The following is a 23,978-nucleotide window of genomic DNA, read 5'->3' on the forward strand; positions in this document are numbered from 1 at the left end:
TAGGATTTATACAGTGTATGCCAGAGAAATGAGGGATGGATTAATGCTATCTAACATTTTTGTTATGGAAACTGATGGTTTGATCCCTAAGGCCCAACCAACCACAGATTCCAGTCCTAATTTTATATAACATGTATTGCTTTCACTGGATTCTGTGTGTCCAAGGCTTTTTGTTGCACTCACTTTGTGTTGCACAGAATCAGCAAACAAACAGATGAAGTTATGCTTTCTTGCAGAATGAAGCCCCAGAATCTTGTTATTCCTTCTCTCTTCTCAGGCAGGAGCTGGGTCTTCTGCTTTAGCAGCCTGTCAATTTATCTTCTATTCATTTATCTCAATGGTTCTCATGTAGGGGTGATTTTGTCCCTCAGAGACATATGACATTTTGGATGGTTGTGACAGTGGGGGACGTATGTATGTGATGTGAAGGATGTAGTGAGTGAGTGAGTCAGTTCAGTTGCTCAGTCATGTCCAACTCTTTGCAACCCCATGACCACAGCACGCCAGGCCTCTCTGTCCATCACCAGCTCCGGGAGTCCACCCAAACCCGTGTCCATTGAGTTGGTGATGCCATCCAGCCATCTCATCCTCTGTCTCCCCTTCTCCTCCTGCCCCCAATCCCTCCCAGCATCAGGGTCTTTTCCAATGAGTCATCTCTTCGCATGAGGTGGCCAAAGTACTGTAGTTTCAACATCAGCATCAGTCCTTCCAATGAACACCCAGGACTGATCTCCTTTAGGATGGACTGGTTGGATCTCCTTGCAGTCCAAGGGACTCTCAAGAGTCTTCAACACCACAGTTCAAAAGCATCAATTTTTCGGCGCTCAGCTTTCTTCACAGTCCAACTCTCATATCCATAGATGACCACTAGAAAAACCATAGCCTTGACTAGACGGACCTTTGTTGGCAAAGTAATGTCTCTGCTTTTTAATATGCTATCCAGGTTGGTCATAACTTTCCTTCCAAGGAGTAAGCATCTTTTAATTTCATGGCTGCAGTCACCATCTGCAGTGATTTTGGAGCCCCCCAAAATAAAGTCTGACACTGTTTCCACTGTTTCCCCATCTATTTCCCATGAAGTGATGGGACCAGATGCCATGATCTTAGTTTTCTAAATGTTGAGCTTTAAGCCAACTTTTTCACTCTGCTCTTTCACTTTCATCAAGAGGCTCTTTAGTTCCTCTTCACTTTCTGCCATAAGGGTGGTGTCATCTGCATATCTGAGGTTATTGATATTTCTCCCAGCAATCTTGATTCCAGCTTGTGCTTCTTCCAGCCCAGTGTTTCTCATGATGTACTCTGTATATAAGTTAAATAAGCAGGGTGACAATATACAGCCTTGACGTACTCCTTTTCCTATTTGGAACCAGTCTGTTGTTCCATTACATGTGATAAATATATAAATACTTGAATGCTGTAATTTGTTATCTACCTTGTGTGAATGTATCTCTAATATCATTTTTTCTTTCTTGGAGATAATTTTAAAATCTGTTGATGTTAATGAGCATAATCTGCTGGACCTTGGCACATTTATGCAGTACATACAAGATAATGAGATAAACATGAAATTGACTTTTAAGAGTTTGGACACAAATAATGATGGTTTGTTTTTAATACAAGTAGTAATCTTATCAGAAAATTAATTGTGTTTTAGTAAAGGTTTATTTTTAGGTGTTTGGCTTCTCTGAAAGGTTATTGAAAACTCATTTATTTAATTCTGCCACTTGTTTTATTATTACTTTTAAGAAATATTTTTAAATGATGTCATTTTTATTTACATACTACCTTTCAAAAAGAAAACCACCAACAAAAAGATTATACCCTTTGAGTAATATGCTTTTTACTAAAGATCTGAGAAATATTTGTTTCATTTTGGTAAGGTTTTTGCATGAAGCTCCATGTGGCAATGGTGGTTAAGCTGAGTCTGGAAAGATCAGTAGAAGTTACCCTAGTGAAGAGTAGGGAAGAATGGTCCAGGCAGAGGAAATAGCTTGTTGGGAGGCTGTGGTCCCCCCGGGGGAGTAGGTCATGTCTGAGGGACTAGAGGAAGACCAGTAAGGGTGGAGCTGAGAGCTGTCAGAGGGTGAAGCTGAGAGAGCTGAGAGTGTCAGAGATGAGGCTGGGAGGCTGGCACAGGTAGGGTCTTGGAGGGCCTTGGGGTCTGGGAAGGTTTCTGGACTTGATCATAAAGGGGAATGAGGTGGGAAGCCTCTGAAGAGTTTTCAATAGTAGGGGTAGTAACACCATCATATTTGTGTAGAGCATGGACTGGCATCTTGAACCACTGTGGGACTGGGTTGATGGGAATAAATGACTTGGGAAACACTTAGGCACAGAACAGACCACATTTGGTGGTTGAATGTGTAGTAGGTTGAGGGAAAGAAAAGAGACAAGAATGACTTATTTAAGCAATATTGGAGATAAACTTTTTATTTATTAATATAGGAAATATTATATGGACTTTCCAGTCTCTTTGTCTCAGCAAGTAGAAAACATAATTGGGATGTTGATGTTTTATGGCATGTTGTGATAATGTGCTTAATACTGCTTTACTGTTTGCCTCTGCATATTTTCAAACCTTCCAGTTGATGCTCATTTTCTTTATTCCTTTAAAGGAGTGATTGATCCTTCAGAAATTATCAATAGTCTCAACTTAATACGTATACATATTTCTGAAAAAAAGGCATTGAAGATTCTTGAAAGGTCAGCCCTTACATATTATATACATTTTAAAATTAATTTTTATTTACTTTAAAACCTTTTGGGCTTCCCTTGTGGCTTAGACAGTAAAGAGTCTGCCTACAATGCAGGAGACTTGGGTTCAATTCCTGGGTCAGGAAGATCCTCTGGAGAAGGAAATGACAACCCATTCCAGTATTCTTGCCCGGAAAATCCCATGGATGGAGGAGTTTGGTGGGCTACGGTCCATGGGGTCACAAAGAGTTGGACACGACTGAGCGACTTCACTTTCTTTCTTTCTTTAAAACCTTTTTGGGACTTCCCTTGCAGTCCAGTGGTTAGGACTCTGTGCTTTCACTGCAGGGGTTATGGGTTCAATCTCTGGTTGGGGAACTAATATCCCTCACACTGTACAGTACAGCCAAAAAAAGGGAAAAAAAACCCCACAAGCAAACAAATAAACAAAAAACACAAACAGCTTTTTCATTATGAAAGTGAAAACTATGGAAATTTTATGAAAACATGAATAATGGCTCCTAATCATCTGTTTGCTATCACTCTTCTACATGATATATTATCTGCTTTAAGTCTTTTAAGACTTTAGAGGAAAAGTCTATTATTTTCCTTGTTCTACTGAGGTTAAGTAACTTGCTCAAGGTCACCATAATCCACCTCTGCAATATTAATCCACTGATATAATTTTATATCTATTTTATATTTATGTATATATCTATTATTTTTTTATAAGATCATATACTTTATACTATTAGTCAATCCATCAAGCATCCAACCAATCAAGTCACCTATCAGTCAGATATTGATTGATGCTTTTTGCCACACATGCAGTAGCCAGTGAGGATTCAGTGGTATAAACGGTATGGTCCTGGTGCCCATCCTTGCAGAGCTAATAGTTTATGGGGCTGAGGGGAGCTGAGTTGCAGAGTGGCGAAAGTTATGATAGGGACACATAAGAAAACACTGAAGGAAAGTATCTCTATTAGGAAAGAGAACTGAATTTTGTCAACTATACAGCTTTTTTCACTTAACCTATTTTTTAAAAACTTACTTTTGGCTGTGCTGGGTCTTCATTGCTGCACGGGCTTCTCTATTTGTGGCGAGTCCGGGCTACTCTCTAGTTGCGGTGCACAGGCTTCTCATTGCTGTGGCTTCTCTTGTTGGGAGCATGAGCTCTGAAGTGCTCAGGCTCAGCGGCTGCAGCTCCTGGGCTCTCCAGCACAGGCTCGGCTGTGGTGCCCAGGCTTAGTTGCTCCGAGGCATGTAGGATCTTCCTGGATCAGGGATCAAACCTGTGTCTCCTGCACTGGCAGGTGGATTCTTTACCACTGAGCCACCAGGGAAACCCTTCACTTGACTTATTTATTTAATATGCTATAGTAGTAGATCTGACATTAAACATTCCTGAGATAAAGCTAACTTGTTATGAACTGTTTCATTCAAGAAACATACAGACCAATAGAGACAGACCAACAGAGAGTTTTATCACAAACAACCATACCATCACTGGATTTGTCATATTTAACATTTTGCCATATTTGGTTCAGATTTTTCAAATAAATAAAACATTACAGACAGCTGAAGTTTTCAGTGTCTTTAAACCCATTTCCTTCTCTTCTGCCAGAAGTAACTACTATCATGAACTTATCCCCATACACATTTTTATCTCTGTGTATATTTTAGTACATACATATCCTTAAAGTATGATACTGTTTCTCATATTTTAAGACATTATTTAAATGGTGGCATGCTGCATATTTTTTAAATCACTTTTTCTAAATATTATATTTTAGAGATTTGTTGATGTTGATGCCTATAGCATCAATCATTTTAGTCAGTGTACAGCTTCTATTTAATGTATATGATTCAGTTTACTTATGAATTCTCCTTATGATGATAGAATTTAGGTTTTTAAAAAATTTTGTTTTGTTACTAGTACAAAACAATGCTGGAATGAATAGTCTCGTATACATCATCTTGTTTATTACTTGCAGTCAAGTTGCTTGACTGTAGGATGTACAGACCTTTAATTAGATATTACAAATTTTATCCAAAGTGGTTGTACCAATTTAGTATTTTACTAGAAATGTATATCCTTCCTATTACTTGATACTATAGTCTTCTAATATTTAAATATTTTCCAAACCCATGGGTCAGAAATAGTGTCCTGTTGTTTTAATATAATTTGATTTAATTTACTTATATTCCTCATTGCTAGTGAGTCTGAACATCTTTTAATGTATTAGCTGGCCATTTGGATATTACCTCCCTATGAATTATGTAAGTTAAGTATTTTGCCTACTTTTAAGCTGAATTAGTCATCGTTTTCTTAATGGCTTGTAGCTAGCTGTTCTTTCATAAATTCTGGGTGTTAATTCTATGATGGTTATATGTGCTGCAAATGTCTTTTCCCAGCTTGCTTCTTATTCTAAATTCATTTTTTTGTGTTTTTGTCATTGTGCAGAAAATTTCAGCTTTAATGTAGTCATATTTGTCCACCTTTTTCTTTTATGCATGTGCTTTTAACACCTTGAAAGATTCTTCCTTATCCTGGGATATAAAAATTTTAATGTATATCTTATTTTTATAATTTTACATTTAGTTCTTTAATTCATCTGTAATTGATGTTCATGTATATTATAAAATTACATGTCCAGTTTCATTTTTTCTATATGGTCTGTTGTTCTATCACCATTAATTGACTGGTCTCATCTTTTCCCCACAATTTGAAATGCTTACCTCTGTCATATTATTAAATTTCCATCTGTATATGGATGTGTTTCTCATCTATTTTATTACATTGGCTGTTGTCTGTTATGCATCGTTACCATCTGCTAATTGCTATCACTTTAGGATACATCTTGATATCTGGTTTTACTTTCTTCATTTTCAATAATGTCAATGCTATTCTTGGCCCTTTAATCTTCTATATACATTTCAGAATCATCTTATTTGGATACATATACAAATATGCACATGTGCATACATACACTCACGTACCCCTTTTGAAACTTTTTTTTGCTGCACCTTGCAGCATGTGGGATTCTTAGTTCCCCAACCAGGGATTGAACCTGTGACCCCTGCCCTGCAAGTGTGGACTCCTAACCACTGGACCACCAGGAATTTAATTCCCCCCTTTTGGAATTTTGATTGCAATTGCATGTAATTTATGGACCCATTTGGGGGAGAAGTGATGTATTTATGATGTTACATTTTCTGTTTCATGAATATTATGTATGTCTTACTTTTTAGATCTTCTTTAATGTCTTTTAATAAAATGTTGTATGTTCTCTATAAAGCTTTTATATAACTTTTGTTGGATTTACTCACAGAAACTAGATTTTTGTTGCTCTTCTAAGTATACAGAGGAATTTGATTTGCTATCACTTCATTTAGAATTTTCATATCCATGTTAAAAATCGATACTATTCCAAGGGTTAAGATGGAACCTTGTTTCCTTTCTGTGGTCTACAGGGCTCCACGTGGTCTGGCCCACTCTCTAGCCTTGTCATCCAGAACTCTCCTTCCACTCTGTGCTCCAGGCCGACTGAGCTTTCAGTCTTAAACAACAACAGCAGCAACAACAGCAACAAACACCCTGGAGTCTCATTCCTTCAGCCCTTGTACAAACTGTTCTTTCTGTCTGGGAGACCATTCCAGCTCCTTCACTTGGATATCCCCTGCTTATTCGTTAGGTCTCTGTTCAGATGTGACTCTGACCTCTGAAACTTTTTTGGTTTTGCTGGTATTTGCTTTTACAACTTTACAGAGGCTCATCTGTCATATTCTGTAATCCCAATAGACTGTAAAGCTGGGACCAAAGTATATTATCCATCATTTTATAGTCAATGCCTAGTACAGTGTCTGGAACGTACTAACAGATCAATACATGTTTTCTGACTGACTTAATATTGTCACAAAAACCAAGGGTGGAGAGTATCGGATTTAACAGGAGGGACTGGCAACATAAATATTGAAAAAAAAAATTCCTTGGATCTGCTCATTTGAGATTTCTGGGCCTCTCAGTGAAAACAGTTTCAGTGGGTGGTAAAGGGTTATGTCAGATTGCATAGGGCTACTGAACGAATGGGAAGTGAGGAGGTGGGTATGAGGAATGTGGTTTACTGATTTGGGAAGTTTAGATAAGAAGAAGACGACGACTAAGCAAGTCTTTTTACATTGCATTTTTATAATTTTTTGAAGAATAGGAGAGATTTGTGGAGAAGTAGCCATGAGAAAGAGAGACATTTGTTGGATATATTGTAGAGAAAGGAAATTAATGATTGAGAAGGAGTAGGACCAATATAGCTCAAGAGAGAGAGAGAGAGGGTCCTTGAGTAAGAGTCAACATGTAATTCTCTGAGTCTAGGAACATAGAAGGTAAGGATAAAAGTGGGCAGAGAGAAATTTATTCATTCATTTACTGAGTGCATGACATTTATGTAGATGGTAGGGATGTAGTAGTGAAGGAAACAGGCAGAAATTCCTGCTCTATGGAACACACAATAACCAAGAGGAGACAATAGTAGAAAAACAAATTATGTTAGATGGTGATAAGTGGAAAAACAATAGAAGGGAGGAAAGCAGTATGGATATGTGAGTGATAGGGGAGTTGCAGTTTTAGATGTGGTGAATTGGGAAGGCCATGATGGTGACATTTGTGTAGAGATTTGAAGAAGTTAGGAAGGAGTCATGATGGTCTTTGAGGGAAGAGCAGTCTAGGCAAAGGAAGTAGCATGAGCAAAGTCACCGGAAAGGTAGTATATCTGACAAGGTTAGGACACTGAGAGGGGAGCAGTGTGTCTGGAATAGAGTGAATGAGGAAGAGGGTGGTAGGAGCTTTAAGAGGTAAACAGGAGTCAGATCGCATATGATCTTGCAGGAAATTACAAGGACTTTGGCTTTTGCCCTGGTAAGTCATTAGATGGTTTTAGACAGAGGTATGACATGATTTTAGATTTTAGCATCATTATGGCTGATGTGTTGAGAATAGGGGGGACAAGGGTGAGAGTAGGGAGGACAGGTATGCAATAATACAGACAGCATTTGAGGGTGGCTTGTACCAAGATGGAGGAGGTAAGTAGTGATTGGATTCTGGATGTATTTCGAAATGTTCACAATATTTACTGCTGAATTGTGAGTGGGGTGTAAAAGAAAAAGAATAGTCAAGGATGGCGCCTAGATTTTTGGCCTGAGCATCTGAAAGAATGGAATTGTCATGTATTGAGAGGGGTAAAACTGTGAGAAAAGCACGTTTGGGATGGAGTAGATATCAGAGTTCAGGTTTGTTTTTGTTATGTTTCAGATGCTAACCAGACATCTAAGTAGAAATGTTAGATGGGCAACTTGAAATAGGAATCTGGAGTTCAGCTCAAGAGAGACATTTGGAAGTCATAGGCCCATAGATGGTATTTGAAGCCATGAGACTGGAAGAGATAACCAAGGAGAGAGTATAATGCTCTGAGTCCTGGTGTTTTCTAAAGTTTAGAGGCAGTGGAGATGAGGGCAAACCAGTGAAAGAGACAGAGAAGGAGCAGCCAGAGAAAAAGGAGGAGGGCTAAGAGAACACTCTTTTCTGGAAACCAGATGAAGAAAATGTTTCAAGGAGGAGACAACTGTCTTTGTCATATGCTGCTGATAGGGTAAAGATGAGGATAGAGAATGGATCACTAATTTGGTGCCATGGAGAATACTGGTGTAGTAATAGTGGTGAGAGCCTGATGGGAGTGAGTTCAAGAGAGAATGAGAAATTGGAGACAGAAGGTAGGTAGCTCTATAAAGTAATTTATTTATGTATATTTTTTTGGCTGTATGTGCGTGCATCCTAAGTCACTTCAGTAGTGTCTGACTCTTTGCGACCCCATGGACTGTAGACTGCCAGGCTCCTCTGTCCATGGGATTCTCCAGGCAAGAATACTGAAATGGGTTGCTGTGCCCTTCTCATTTTTTGGCTGTACCGTGCAGTTTATGGGATCTTAATTTCCTTGGCCAGGGATTGAACCTGGGCCCCCTGCATTGAAAGCTTAGAGTCTTAACCACTGGACCACCAGGAATGTCCCTAGACAACTCTTTAGAGAGTGTTACTGCAAAGGCAGAGATCTAAGGGGTGATTGTGGGAAAGGTGGGGTTAAGAGGTTTTAAGATGAGAACACTTCAATACTCATGTTTTATGGAGAAATGGGAGACAACATGGCTTGAGAGTGAGAGTCAAAAATTGATTTGGTGGCTTGAGATGTGTGAAAATTAGCAATAATCACTGAGGAAAATGAGAAAGGGTGCTACCTCAAACAAGTAACTTTGAAATTTTGGGAACCTCACATTTCAAAACGATATATTTCATTATCTTTCTTCACATTTTTAATTTCATTCAAAGATCTGAGAAATTCCCTGATGAGAATTCTTAAAATTAGTTTACTATTATCTCATATTAATGAAAATTCTATTTCCATTGATATTTGCATTTCTTATGATATTTTTGACATTATATATTTTATATCCATAAAAAAGAAAATTGCCTTTTGAGATCCATAACCAAAAAGGGTAATTGTCAGCCATCATTCTGATTGTTAAAGGAGTTACAAGGTGAAGTTACAAATAGGAAGAAGGGGAAATATTTAAAGGAGAAATACTAGAAGGTTGGGATGTAGTAATACTGACAACTTGTTAGTTCTTTATAATTTACAAGGCCTTTGTACATATAATCCTGTTTAGTACTCTAATAGCTCTGTTTTGTAGGAATTATTCCCATATAAAACAAAATTTAGAGGTGTGAGATGCACTTTCTACATCACAAAAGTAATAATGTGCAGAACTCAACACAGCTCAAATTTTCCGACTTTAAGAGTATGAGATGTCATTTTGATGATGCTTTTTAGAATATATGAATTGTAATTTGTATTAATTTATAGCATCGATGCTGATGGGTCACTGACAGTGGATTGGGATGAATGGAGGAAGTATTTTTTATTTAAACCTGCAAGATTTATGGAGGAAATTGCCCATTACTGGAGCCATTTTACTGTAAGTCATCTCTTTTTAAGAATTTGTATGTCTCATTCTATGAATCATGGGTATAAATGTAATGCATTACATACTTTTAGAAAATTGTGGGGCCAGAAAATTATTTAGTGAGGTTTTGCTGATGAAAAAACTGATGCTATACTATATTATAAGTGATATTTCCTCAGAAATTTGTATGATGCTAAAAAATCTGAGTTGACATGTAATATCTACTTCAACTAAAGTTTCAACCTGCAAAAGGCACACATCTGTTGAGATGAAGTACATTCTTAAGAGTTGATTACTCCTACTCAGCACCATCATTTTGTGTTGTAGTTGCTTATTTTCTTGCCTGAAAAGTAGGGAGTGTGAATTGCAGATTGCTGTATTATATAACACTTCACTGATAAATACTTGTTGGATGAATGAATAAACTTTGAGCAGAAGCTTTTGAAAGAGTGTCAAAGCTTTAGTTTTTTTCATATTCATATATACCTAGAGTCGGCATAGATCTTGTCTGTTGGTGCACTTAAAAATCTATGCTTCATAATTTCTTAAAGTTCTCAAAATTTCTTAAAATATCTTAAAAGTCTTGCTTAGTAACTACAAACTAAAATCTATACTATTCTTCTATGTCTCACGATTATATGTATACAGTTGAACCTTGCACAATGCAGATTTGAACTTCACAGATTTACTTAATATGCAGATTTTTTCCTAGTAAATATGTACTAAAATACTACATGATCTATGGTTGACAATGGATATGGAGGGCTAACTGTAAAGTTCTACATGGATTTTTGACTGTACCTGGCATCAGTGCCTCTAACCCCCGTGTTATTCAAGGGTCAAATATATACATGCATCCATATGTCCTGTCTCTGAGAAAGGGTGAAGATCAGTAGGGTCACATTACTATTGATAGATATAATAATCTTACTGTCTTAGCTGTAATAGTGTACCTTCTCTACTCATAATATGACCCTTACAAAACTGTCTAGTTACCAACATTCTTTCAATAAATATGTAATCATTAAGAGATTTTTTCCTTTAGGAAGTGTTCATTCTATGCCTTCCTTTTAGAGATGATTAGAGCAAATTCAAGTAAATGAGAAATACATTTATTGTATGCCTATGTGCGTGCTAAGTCACTTCAGTCGTGTCCGACTCTTTGTGACTCTACGGACCGTAGCCTTCCAGGCTCCTCTGTCCGTGGGATTCTCCAGGCAAGAATACTGGAATGGGTTGCTATGCCCTCCTCCAGGATATCTTTCCCACTCAGGGATTTAACCCTCATCTCTTATGTCTCCTGTATTGGTAGTGTCACCTGGAAAGCCCATTGTATGCCTAATATATGATAGGTTTTCTGTTTAATAATGAGATAAACAGCAAACAGGCATGGAAAGTGCCTATTCTGAAAATTAACTGATATAGTGTTGGTGATAATCTACTAAAGTCATTTAAAATGAACTCAATGAACTGCCTTTTGGGTATAGTGCTAACAAAGGGCGCTTCGTTTGTTCCTTGGGCAGGTCCACTGTTTGGTTTATAGTAATTTCTCAGGATACAGATGTGCTTGGAACTCTAGCTGTACAGCCCAGAGGTGGGAAGCAGCCGGTTCTGCAGGGTGGAGACAGAGTGCCGGCTCCGGTTCAAATCCCAGCTCTGCCATTTACCGTCTGGGTGAGCGGGAGTAAATTGTTTAATCTCTCTGGGCCTCAGTTTTCTTAACTGTAAAATTGGGATAGTAATACTTACTTCTCTTAGGGTTATTTTGAGAACTGAAGATGACACATATAACTGTTTAATACAGCACTGGGTTTGCTCTGTAAATGTCAGTTTTTATTTCTTAAATAGATATTGAGCTATTTCCTAGTCATATTATTCCTAGTGACTAAGTGCAGCCAAGCACTTGGAGGCCTAATTGCTTTCAAGCAGTCTGTTTTACAATTAATAGTATTGGTAACTGACATTCACTGAGTGTTTTTTAGTGCCAAGCATTATGCTGAGTGCTTTATATGCTCTAAGTTACTTAATTTTAATAATTCAACCCAGTTAGGTATTAGTATTGTTCCTCTTTGCATCTGAGGAAACTAAGTCACAGATGGTTCATTCAGTTAGGATCTCGGGGATTTGGGATTTGAATCCCACCTGACTCCTGAGCCTAGGTCCTTAATCATGACATATGTGGTCAAACTTCTAGATCCTCAAAAAAAATCCTACTTGTGATATATATATCACAGAATTTATTATCTGCTCTGCACACTACATGGGAAGGCCCAGGTTTTTATCAATTACACAGGAAAGTGCTTCTAAATGTATTGTTATATATTTTATATTTGCTTTGTTAGAAGTGAATGAACAACAGAATGGTTGCAAATCAGAACGAGTACATCAAGGCTGCATGTTGTCACCCTGCTTATTTAACTTATAGAGAGTACATCATGCAAAATGCTGGGCTTGGTGAAGCACAAGCTGGAATCAAGATTGCCAGGAGAAATATCAATAACCTCAGATATGCAGTTGACACCACCCTTATGGCAGAAAGCAAAGAGCTAAAGAGCCTCTTGATGAAAGTGAAAGAGGAAAGGGAAAAAGTTGGCTTAAAACTCAACATTCAGAAAACTAAGATCTTGGCATCTGGTCCCATCACTTCATGGCAAATAGATGGGGAAACAGTGGAAACAGTGACAGACTTTATTTTCTTGAGCTTCAAAATCACTGCAGATGGTGACTGCAGCCATGAAATTAAAAGATGCTTGCTCCTCGGAAGGAAAGCTATGGCCAACCTAGACAGCATATTAAAAAGCAGAGACATTACTTTGTCAACAAAGGTCCATCTAGTCAAGGCTATGGTTTTTCCAGTGGTCATGTATGGATGTGAGAGTTGTACTATAAAGAATGCTGAACACCGAAGAATTGATGCTTTTGAACTGTGGTGTTGGAGAAGACTCTGGAGAGTCCTTTGGACTGCAAGGAGATCCAACCAGTCTATCCTAAAGAAAATCATCCCTGAATATTCATTGGAAGGACTTATGCTGAAGATGAAACTCCAATACTTTGGCCACCTGATGCGAAGAACTGATTCATTGGGAAAGACCCTGATGCTGGGAAAGATTGAAGGTGGGAGGAGAAGGGGACGGTAGAGGATGAGGTGGTTGGATGGCATCACTGGTTTGATGGACATGAGTTTGAGTAAGGTCGGGGAGTTGGTGATGGACAGGGAAGCCTGGTGTGGTGCAGTCCATGGGGTCGCAAAGAGTCTGACACTGTAGTGGGAATTCCTCATAATGTACTTTCACAGCCTTGAGAAATTCCACAGAAATAGCACCTGGAAAAACAGCATATATTAAGAAATTGTGTTAATGATTATCTTTCATGTTTTTCCTAAGAATAATCTCCTTGTTACAAACCCCAAGGCCAAACCCAGAATGGAGTATGACTGGGATCATGAAAGCATGGACCTTGGAACACCCAGGTTGGCATCAGGCATGAACACTGCCTACGCACTTGCTGATTGTTCTGAGACTAGCCCAAAAGGGAATGGCCTGGGGTAAAAACGAGGAGATCTGGACTGTGTCAGTGTAGTGTCTTAGGAGAGATAAAATACAAAAATCTTGTAGTCTGCAATTAGGAATAAAAGCTGGACTCAGAGTAGACTCTGCACCTCAGTCCAATGGCGGCTGCAGGTCCCCTGACACATTTCACCAGATTTCGTGTTCTGTCTTCATTCTCAGTTGCTCGCTCCCGGACCATTAGGGCAACACGACATGAGTGAGTGACTGAACTGAACTTGTTATAAGTGAAGAGTGTGACTGAAGATAATAGGAGAATCCACTAGTCTTGAACACCGAAGATACTTATACATTATTGCCTCTTAAATTACTATTCTCACCCCTGTTTCAATAGCCTGTATTTGACTACGGGGCACCCTCGATGGCTCAGCGCGCAAAGAATCCTCCTGCAATGCAGGAGACACAGGAGAGCTAAAAGTATTTATTAGAATTTGACAGATTGTTCTTTTTGTATTTAATCTTAGACAAATAATTTTGTATTGAAAATGAGATACAGATTTTTAAATGGTTGAATTGTAAAGGTTATCCTAAGCATGATACAAAAAATTATCAGTTTATATTTTTAATATAATTATGTTAACTTATAATTGACAGTATTTCAAGCTAACTTATGAGTTATTTAAAGTTATATTAGTTGGTAAGACACAAAATTTTAGGAAAGGCTGATATTAATTTCCTGTGGAGATGAAATATATAAAAAATTTAGACCTTATTAGGAGATAACATTTCCATTTGAGATCAGCTAACTATAATGTTATGTAAAATTTGTTTTGATAGGGAATTGACATGGGAGATAGATGGACTTTTCATAATTTAATTGATGAAAAGAGAAAATCTGGCCACCTATGGAAATATCTGTTGGCTGGGGGCATAGCAGGTACTTGTGCTCAAACATGTACAGTGCCATTAGGGCGTCTGAAAACCCTCATGCAGGTGTGTTGCATAGTTCATGTACTTGTTTTTGAGTAATGTGAATAATGTTTGATGCTTTTAAAAAGAAGGATTTCAGAAGTCTTAATAATACTTCTTGATTTTGTCGTGTGCAAATTGCTTCATTGCCAGTAATCTAGACTCAGTTATTCATTAAGTTCCCAGACACTCAACTCACCTTGAGGGTGCAACAACCAAGTGATATAGCATTCTCATTCACTTGCATTTTGGAGTTTTGTGATGGAGACAGGTCTGCAAATAAATAATTAAATACAACCTAGTACTAGTATTCTAGAGAGGGCAAAAATTAGGAAAATCTTTTGTTTTTTTGGTGGAGCCTGGGAAGGGAAGGCCACACAATACTCTTGATTCTCTCCCTGGACTAGAAATTGTGACAAGAGACAGAAAGCGGTCAGGGTTGCACTCCCTCTTTATTCCTTATCGAATGCAGGGCCCTGCAGCTGGAATTCTTCAGTTTTCTGAAGTTTCAGGTCCCTTTCAAATTGATGCAGGCAATGAAGAAATTGCCTGAGCCTCATGGCCAAGTCTCTGGTTATGACTGTTCAACTGAAACCAGGTGAGAAGGGTGTCCACCTTCTTCATTGCTCTATTCAAGGCAGAAATGATGGACCTATAACAACATTCAGTCACTGTCTCCTTTTAGCTTTTTTGGGTCACCACGGAATAAATCTGTTTCTAACTTTTTATAGAAATATACAAAGCAAGGGAGCATGTCTGGCAGCTGGTATTCTGAGTTCAAAGCAGGGGGAAGGGACAGGAGGCCTACTGTGTATATTTACTCACTTAATTCATCTGTTTTTAGTCCTATGCCTCACTGAATTCTTGAATTCTGTATTCTTGAGTTAAGATCCTCTCTGCTTCCTCCAGAGAATAAAACCTCATGGATTTTTAACGGAAAATTTACTTCTATGTGCTTTCCCCTCATCAGACCCTTAAGTTATAACTTTTACTTTGCTAAATTAGTTATCACTTTTCCATTTGCTTTCTACCTCCCCCAAATCGGATGAAACCACTCGTACCCTTTTCCCCTGCAGATTAGTAATGAGGTGACCATATAATTTTCATTTGAGCCAAGACACTTTTAAAAAAGAAAGGGGTGCTTAATAATCATGGAGGGACAGCTTTTGGGCAAATTGGGATTGATGGGTGCCCTAGATTGCCTTCTTTGTCACTTTACTATCGTTTTTGTGTGGTTTTGGGAGGATGAGGAAATAAACATGTGAGGTCATTCTACCACTTTTACTGAAAGTCAGTATCTTATGTGTCTAAAATTATTTTATTTTTCTTTTCTCCTTGATTGGCAGTTTGGCAGAATATGGACATCAAGGTCAAAAATGCTTTCCCTTAGAACTTCTTAAGGCATTATGCTATTATTTTCTAGCATTCAGTATTACTTCTGAAAAGTCTGATGCCATTTTGATATTTTGTTGATTACCTGGTTTTACTCTCTGGAAGCATTTAGTCATGCCTCTACCTTGGCCTTTCCCAATGGCTCAGCATGTAAAGAATCTGCCTGCAATGCAGAAGACATAGGAGACACAGGTTAGATTCCTGGGTGGGGAAGATCTCCTGGAGGAGGAAATGGCAACTGACTCCAGTATTTTTGCCTGAAAAATCCCATGGATAGAGGAGCCTGGTGGGCTACAGTCCAAAGGATCTGAAAGAGTTGGACATGCCTGAGCAACTAAGTACTGTACGGGGTATTCTGAAATTGTGCAATGTGAGTTTAGGTAGGTTCTTTTCAACCCATTGTGCTTGACACTTGGTGGGCTCTTCTTAACTGTAAACTTGGGTCTTTCCTCAGCATTAGTGTATTCTAGTTATTTCCTCCTTAGTTTTCTTCACTTAATTCTCTCTGTAGTTCTTCTGGTTGAATGGTTGAATGTGGTACCTCCCAGACTGACCTCGATGCAGCTTGTGTGTGTGTGTGTGTATGTATGTGTGTGTTAGTTGCTCAGTTGTGTCTGACTTTTTGTGACGCCATGGACTGTAGCCTGCCAGACTCCATGGGATTTTCCAGGCAAGAATACTGGTGTGGGTTGTCATTCTCTTCTCCAGAGGATCCTCCTGACCCAGGGATTGAGCCTGGGTCTCCTGCATTGCAATCTTATCTTTTCATAAATATTTTTATTACTATGGCATTTTACTCGACATTCTGGGACATTTCTTCAGTACCGTTTTTTAACTCTTCTATTGAACTTCTTATTTTAGTAATCACAGTTTAAATTTCTGAGAGTTCTTTTTATCTTTTTGATTGTTCTTTTTTCATAGTATCTTTTTCTTGTTTGGTATTTCTTAAAATGAATTCAATATCATCTTGATTCTTTCTGAGGACATTACAGGGTTCTTTATGTTGTTTAGTTTTAGTTAACTGTAGTTTCCTAAATTGTCACTGTTTTCTGTGGACTTAATTATTCTGTTTACCTTAGTTTTGGGTTCTATGCTGCCTTTCCTACTTCAGATATATTATGACCTTTTATTGTTCTTTTATATTAAAAATGAAGAATGGATATTTTAGGTAGCTTGTATAGATTTCTTCTGCAGTTGTGTTTTCTAGCTATGCTTCTCCCACAGATTTTGTCTTTTTTTACAAATTGAGATATAATTGACTTATTATATTGGTTTTATGTGTACAATATAATGATTCAATGTAGGTATGCATTGCAAATGATCACCACAATAAATCTAGTTAACATCCATCACCATATATAGTTACATTTTTTCTTCTGATGAGTTTTAAAATCTACTCACTTAGCAAATCAGAATTTCTGTTAAAAAAGGAATTTATACATCTGTTTATTTACATTGTCTTTATGTCACCAAGAAAATCAAGGAATGACCACAAGAAATAAGTCCCTGTGAATCAGCCTCTTGAAAACTCCACACTTTTTTTTGTAGTCTCATTGCTTCTGCTATCAGCTTCACTCTTCTATGCAGGGCAGGTTTAAGCTTCTGCGCTCCACACTCTCCGCCTCTCCTCTCTGGGAGGCTGAGATCGAGGACCAGGGGCAGCAACCCTTCCCAGTCTAGCCCTGCTCTGCTTGTAGCACTGTCACTTTTCCATTATATACACTGATGCTGAAAATTACAATACTCTTGGTGAATTGAACCTTTTGTCACTGTGAGGTGATCTTCTTTGTCTCTGTAAATGCCTTTAGTTCTATTTTGTCTGACATTAATATAGATGCACTCCCTACTCTTGCTTGGGATTTGTGTTATATATCCATTGTAATTCTTTTACTTTCAGGCTTTCAGCATTTGTATGCTTTAGATAAGTCACAGGTAAATGACATATAGGTGGTTTTTATTTTATTTTATATATTTTTCATTTGCTTGGCTTGCCAGCATCGCTTGCAGGATCTTAGTTCTTCTACTGTGGATTGAACCAGGCCCTCGGCAGTGAAATCACAGAGTCCTTACCACAGGACTGACAGGGAATTTCCTGGATTTTGTTATATTTTAAACTGGAAGACTTATTTCACTGAACAGTTGGTGTACTTACTGGTATTTTGTTCAAAACTGCCATCTTATTTTATGCTTTCTATTTGTCCTGCATGTTCTAAGATTTTATTATTTCCTTTCTTGCCTTCAGTTATATTTTTTAAAGTTATTCTACTTTTTTCCCCTTCCATTAGTTTTTGATGTTGTTTTTAAAATATCACTTGGAGTAATAACTTGAGGAACTATGATGATGATATCCAACTTCAGACTACATTTATTTTTATTTGCTTCTGTTAGGTGCTTGGGAGGACTATCAATCTGGGATCACATTATTTAATTCAGATTTGAGTCTTTAAGTTCCCAGAACCACCCAGCTGATACAAAGCCATGCTGTAAGTCCTTGCAGAGGCTGGTTTCTTCCGGTTTACCCTTCCCATGAGGGGACAGACCTGCAAAGTCCCAGTTTAAAGTGGAGATGGTTCTTCAGAGACCTGTACCTTCAGTGAACCCTGAGCTTTGTCTTTTGTTTTCTGTTAACCTAGCGAGGCAACAAAACAATGAGTTAACTTTATAACTGTTTTTTTCTGGGTCGAGAAATATACTTGAGTGCTAATCCTACCTTTCTGGATTTTCTTCTTCTCTCCTAGATACTGGCCTTGGAGTAGTCTCTGTCTTGTTAGCTCATGGATACATTTAAGAAACTTTAAGAAATAAATATGCCATTGGCTTTTTCAGTTATCCTTACTTGGAGGTTCATTCCTTCCTTATTACCCAGCTTGCCATTACTGCAAGTGGAATTCTATACATCAGTTCAGTTCAGTTCAGTTCAGTTCCTCAGTCATCTCCGACTCTTTGCTGACCCCATGAACCGTAGCACGCCAAGCCTCCCTGTCCATCACCAATTCCTGGAGTTTACCCAAACTCGTGTCCATTGAGTTGGTGATGCCATCCAACCATCTCATCCTCTGTCATCCCCTTCTCCTCCTGCCCTCAATCTTTCCCAGCATCAGGGTCTTTTCAAATGAGTCAGCTCTTCACATCAGGTGGCCAAAGTATTGGAGTTTCAGCTTCAACATCAGTCCTTCCAATGAACACTCAGGACTGATCTCCTTTAGGATGGACTGGTTGGATCTCCTTGCAGTCCAAGGGACTCTCAAGAGTCTTCTCCAACACCACAGTTAAAAAATCATCAATTCTTCAGTGCTAAGCTTTCTTTATAGTCCAACTCTCACATCCATACATGACTACTGGAAAAACCATAGCCTTGACTAGACGGACCTTTGTTGGCAAAGTAATGTCTCTGCTTTTTAATATGCTGTCTAGGTTGGTCATAACTTTCCTTCCAAGGAGTAAGCGTCTTTTGATTTCATGGCTGCAGTCACCATCTACAGTGATTTTGGAGCCCCAAAAAATAAAGTCTGCCACTGTTTCCCCGTCTATTTGCCGTGAAGTGATGGGACTGGATGCCATGATTTTAGTTTTCTGAATGTTGAGCTTTAAGCCAACTTTTTCGCTCTCACTTTCATCAAGAGGCTCTTTAGTTCTGCTTTACTTTCTGCCATAAGGGTGGTGTCATCTGCATATCTGAGGTTATTGATATTTCTCCTGGCAATCTTGATTCCAGCTTGTGCTTCTTCCAGCCCACCGTTTCTCATGATGTACTCTGCATAGAAGTTAAATGAACAGGGTGACAATATACAACCTTGACATACTCCTTTTCCTATTTGGAACCAGTCTGTTGTTCCATCTCCGGTTCTAACTGTTGCTTCCTAACCTGCATACAGATTTCTCAGGAGGCAGGTCAGGTGGTCTGGCATTCACATCTCTTTAAGAATTTTCCACAGTTTATTGTGATCCACACAGTCAAAGGCTTTGGTGTAGTCAATAAAGCAGAGATAGATGTGTTTCTGGAACTCTCTTGCTTTTTCAATGATCCAGCAGATGTTGGCAATTTGATCTCTGGTTCCTCTGCCTTTTCTAAAACCAGCTTGAACATCTGGAAGTTCATGGTTCACGTATTGCTGAAGCCTGGCTTGGAGAATTTTGAGCATTACTAGCGTGTGAGATGAGTGCAATTGTGTGGTAGTTTGAGCATTCTTTGGCATTGCCTTTCTTTGGGATTGGAATGAAAACTGACCTTTTCCGGTCCTGTGGCCACTGCTGAGTTTTCCAAATTTGCTGACATATTGAGTGCAGCACTTTCACAGCATCAATTTTTAGGATTCAAAATAGCTCACCTGGAATTCCATCACCTCCACTAGCTTTGTTCAGAGTGATGCTTCCTAAGGCCCACTTAACTTCAAATTTCAGGATGTCTGGCTCTAGGTGAGTGATCACACCATCATGCTTATCTGGGTCGTGAAGATCTTTTTTGTACAGCTCTTCTGTGTATTCTTGCCACCTCCTTTTAATATTTTCTGCTTCTGTTAGGTCCATACCATTTCTGTCCTTTATTGAGCCCATCTTTGCATGAAATGTTCCCTTGGTATCTCTAATTTTCTTGAAGAGATCTCTAGTCTATCCCATTCTATTGTTTTCTTCTATTTCTTTGCACTGATCGCTGAGGAAGGCTTTCTTATTTCTCCTTTGGCTATTCTTTGGAACTCTGCATTCAAATGGATATATCTTTCCCTTTCTCCTTTGCTTTTCTCTTCTCTTCTTTTCACAGCTATTTGTAAGGCCTCCTCAGACAGCCATTTTGCTTTTTTGCATTTCTTTTTCTTGGGGATGGTCTTGATCCCTGTTTCCTGTACAATGTCACGAACCTCTGTCCATAGTTCATCAGGCACTTTGTCTATCAGATCTAGTCCCTTATATCTATTTCTTACTTCCACTGTACAATCATAAGGGATTTGATTTAGGTCATACCTGAATGGTCTAGTGGTTTTCCCTACTTTCTTCAACTTAAGTCTGAATTTGGCAATAAGGAGTTCATGATCTGAGCCACAGTCCACTCCTGGTCTTGTTTTTGCTGACTGTATAGAGCTTCTCCATCTTTGGCTGCAAAGAATATAATCAATCTGATTTTGGTGTTGGCCTTCTAGTGAAGTCCATGTGTAGTGTCTTCTCTTGTGTTGTTGGAAGGGGGTGTTTGCTATGACAAGTGTGTTCTCTTGGCAAAACTCTATTAGCCTTTGCCCTGTTTCATTCTGTATTCCAAGGCCAAATTTGCCTGGTCCTCCAGGTGTTTCTTGAATTCCTACTTTTGTATTCCAATCCCCTATAATGAAAAGGACATCTTTTTTTGGGTCTTAGTTCTAAAAGGTCTTGTAGGTCTTCATAGAACCATTCAACTTCAGCTTCTTCAGTGTTACTGGTTGGGGCATAGACTTGGATTACCCTCACGTTGAATGGTTTGCCTTGGAAACGAACAGAGATCATTCTATTGTTTTTGAGATTGCATCCAAGTACTGCATTTTGGATTCTTTTGTTGACTATAATGGTTACTCTATAAGGCTTTTGATATGTAATCACATTTATCATACATTACTTTTCCTAGTACTGTATGAAACTACCTGTTTTCCTGTATCCTCCCAAACATCAGATCATATTATTTTATAAAAGTTCTTGCTGGCAAGAGAGACAATAATTGATGCACCAAAATTTCCAAAAGGATCTAAATACTCTAATGGATATTGTCAACTGTATTTTTATCTTACTAATGCTCTGAACAGAGAGGCCAAGGGATGATGCAAGAGGGCAGTTGGCTGGTAGGAAGGCACGTAGGTAGACTGATTAATGGTCACCTAGGCAGGCACCCATTTAAAGTGGCGTCTACCTGGGACTCCCTGGAGCTAGAGTGGCTGGTGTAGGAGAGAGTGGGTATGCAAGGGCTTAGCTCAGTGACTGTGTACAGCCAGTTCAGAAAGATTTCCTTATGTTATATGTTGACTGAATTTCAACTCTTTTTTGTAGATTTATTGCACAAATTAAAGTAAATCTATTTATTACTATGGCTGTAAAATACAAGTATCATTCTGAGTTTGTGTCTTTTTCTGCTCAGTAGAGAGTTGGTAATTATCTTCATACTCATTCTTGTTTTTTCCCCATTTTTGGTCAGTTTTCCCTCCTTTTCTCTTCATAAATGTTTTACAATGAGCCTGCTGATCCCCTCCACATTTACTAGGAATCCAACTATCCTACTACAGCCATCAGACTGCTGCCAGTCTCCTTAAAAACAGACACATAGCTCTTTAATACCTCTTATTTTTAAATCACTTTTATAGCTTCTTTTACTGGACTATATATTTGTTGAATTTATCTTTTATTTTTCCTGTTATCTTCACTCACATGTTGAGTCATATTGTTCTGGGTTTAATTTTTCTTATGTTAATGCAGTATAGTCAATGTCCAGAGCACATTCTCTGATACTGTCTTAAGACTAAAGTGTATATCTCTTTTATAACACATGCCCTGGAGAAAGGTTTCAGATCTTGGCCACAGAGTTAGTTGGATTCTGCTCTTTTTTCTCTGCTTTCACTGATCATGCTGATCACCCTTGTTAAAGGCCTCATAGCTACTTGTTAGCAGTAAGTTCTCTGAGTTTCCGTGGCCTTAACTTTTCAGAAATGTTGCTTTTCTGACACGTCTCTTGAAATGTACACCTGATTTCACTCTTCCTGATGAGAGAGTCATTTGTTCATTCCTCTGAGAAGGGGGCAACAAAGCAACCATGTCTGCAGCATGATCTTGTGTCCCATGTGTAAGGTGTCCTCTTCTTAAGCTACAGTGCAGGGATTAAAATAAACATGCCTCCAAAGCTGTCTAATCACCTGAACAGCTGCTGTTTCCCCAACAGGAGAGACCTTCCATATTTTAGGAACTTCAACTCTGTCCTGCCAATTACAATATGTGGTTTTCAAAGTTCTTCAAATTGTACTACAATTTTCAAAATTCTTCCTTTCCTTTTCAAGGCTCAGAGTTTAGAAACAAAGAATGTGAAGATAATGAGCCATTTAATAGAGATGATGAAAGAGGGTGGAGAGGAAATCGTACGAATATTCTCCAGCTTGCTCCTGAAATAGCTGTTAAGATCTGGTCTTATGAACAGGTAAAACCATACTGCCTATGACATTTATTAACAAGGGAATATTATTCAGTTTTACTTTTTAAAAAATCGGTTGGGGTTATTACAAAACAAAGGGAAGTAGTTGTTAATATCTGTGTTGGAACATTACTATTAAGTTATATAATTATGTTATTATTATAATTGTGTATGTGTGTGTGTTAAGTTGCTTCAGTCATGTCCAACTCTTTGTGACCCCATGGACTGTAGCCTGCCAGGCTCCTCTCTCCATGGGATTCTCCAGGCAAGAATACTGGGTTTGTTTGTCATGTCATGTTGCTTCATTATAATATAACATGGTTGCCATCAAAACATATTGCATAAGGTTCTCAGTTGTTTCCATCTCAAAGTTTTCCATTTTCTTTATATTTATTGCTTATCATAATCAACACTTGTTGAATGTTTGCTATATACCTTATTTGCTGTATGTCTTATTCTAAGCAAACTGAGGTACAAGATGAAGTCTCTACTGTTAAGATTGAGGCCTCCTATCTAATATATATGACTATATTTAGGTATTAGGTAATTCTAGAGACACAGGTTCAATCCCTGGGTCAGGAAGATCCCCTGGAAAAGGATATGGCAACCCACTCCAGTATTCTTGCCTGGGAAATCTCATGGATAGAAGAGCCTGGTGGGCTACAGTCCATGGAATCGCAGTTGGACTTGACTGAGTGGCTAAGCAGCACAAAAATGTGGATTATAGTTTTTAACTATAAATTAAATGCCTAGGTATCCACTGATATTGAATGACTTGCATGCCTCTTTGAACTTTTTCAATGCTAACATACCTTTGAACTCTTGTTAATTCAGTATAAGGAGTATCTTTCTTCTGAAGGAGCCAAATTAGGAACACTTGAGAAATTTGCTTCTGCTTCTTTGGCTGGTGCCACTTCTCAGTCTTTTATCTACCGGTTAGAGGTAAGTGCTATTGAAAAAGATTTGTTATCCTTGATGAAAATTATGGCTAATTTTTTTTCAAGTGAGCCAGAATCCTCTTGTTATTAGTAGCTATTGAGTAGAGAAAATCTGTTGCTAGGGCAGTGTTACCAGAGCTGTGATATCTAAGCTGGCATTTCTGTTGATTTGATTTGTATCATGTTTTATTTTACTAAAATATAAATATCACTTATATTTACTTATATAAGTGATATAGTATTTGTCTTTCTGACTTTGCTTAGTGTGATAATATCTAGGTCCATCCATATTGTTGCAAATGGCATTATTTAATTCTTTTTGGTAGCTAAGTAACA

General features: G+C 38.3%; 1 protein-coding gene across 1 annotated transcript in view; it reads left to right on the forward strand.

The window, feature by feature from the left end:
* The window catches only part of LOC122676747, a 173,904-nt gene that overhangs the window by 36,590 nt on the left and 113,336 nt on the right, over nucleotides 1-23,978 (forward strand). The window contains exons 3-4 of the mRNA XM_043876332.1: nucleotides 22,574-22,710; nucleotides 23,539-23,646. Of these exons, the coding sequence (XP_043732267.1) occupies nucleotides 22,574-22,710; nucleotides 23,539-23,646 (245 nt within the window). The remainder of the gene's footprint in view (nucleotides 1-22,573; nucleotides 22,711-23,538; nucleotides 23,647-23,978) is intronic.

The sequence above is a fragment of the Cervus elaphus genome, chromosome 20 (genome assembly GCF_910594005.1).
Source record: "Cervus elaphus chromosome 20, mCerEla1.1, whole genome shotgun sequence".
Taxonomy (NCBI): Eukaryota; Metazoa; Chordata; class Mammalia; order Artiodactyla; family Cervidae; genus Cervus; species Cervus elaphus.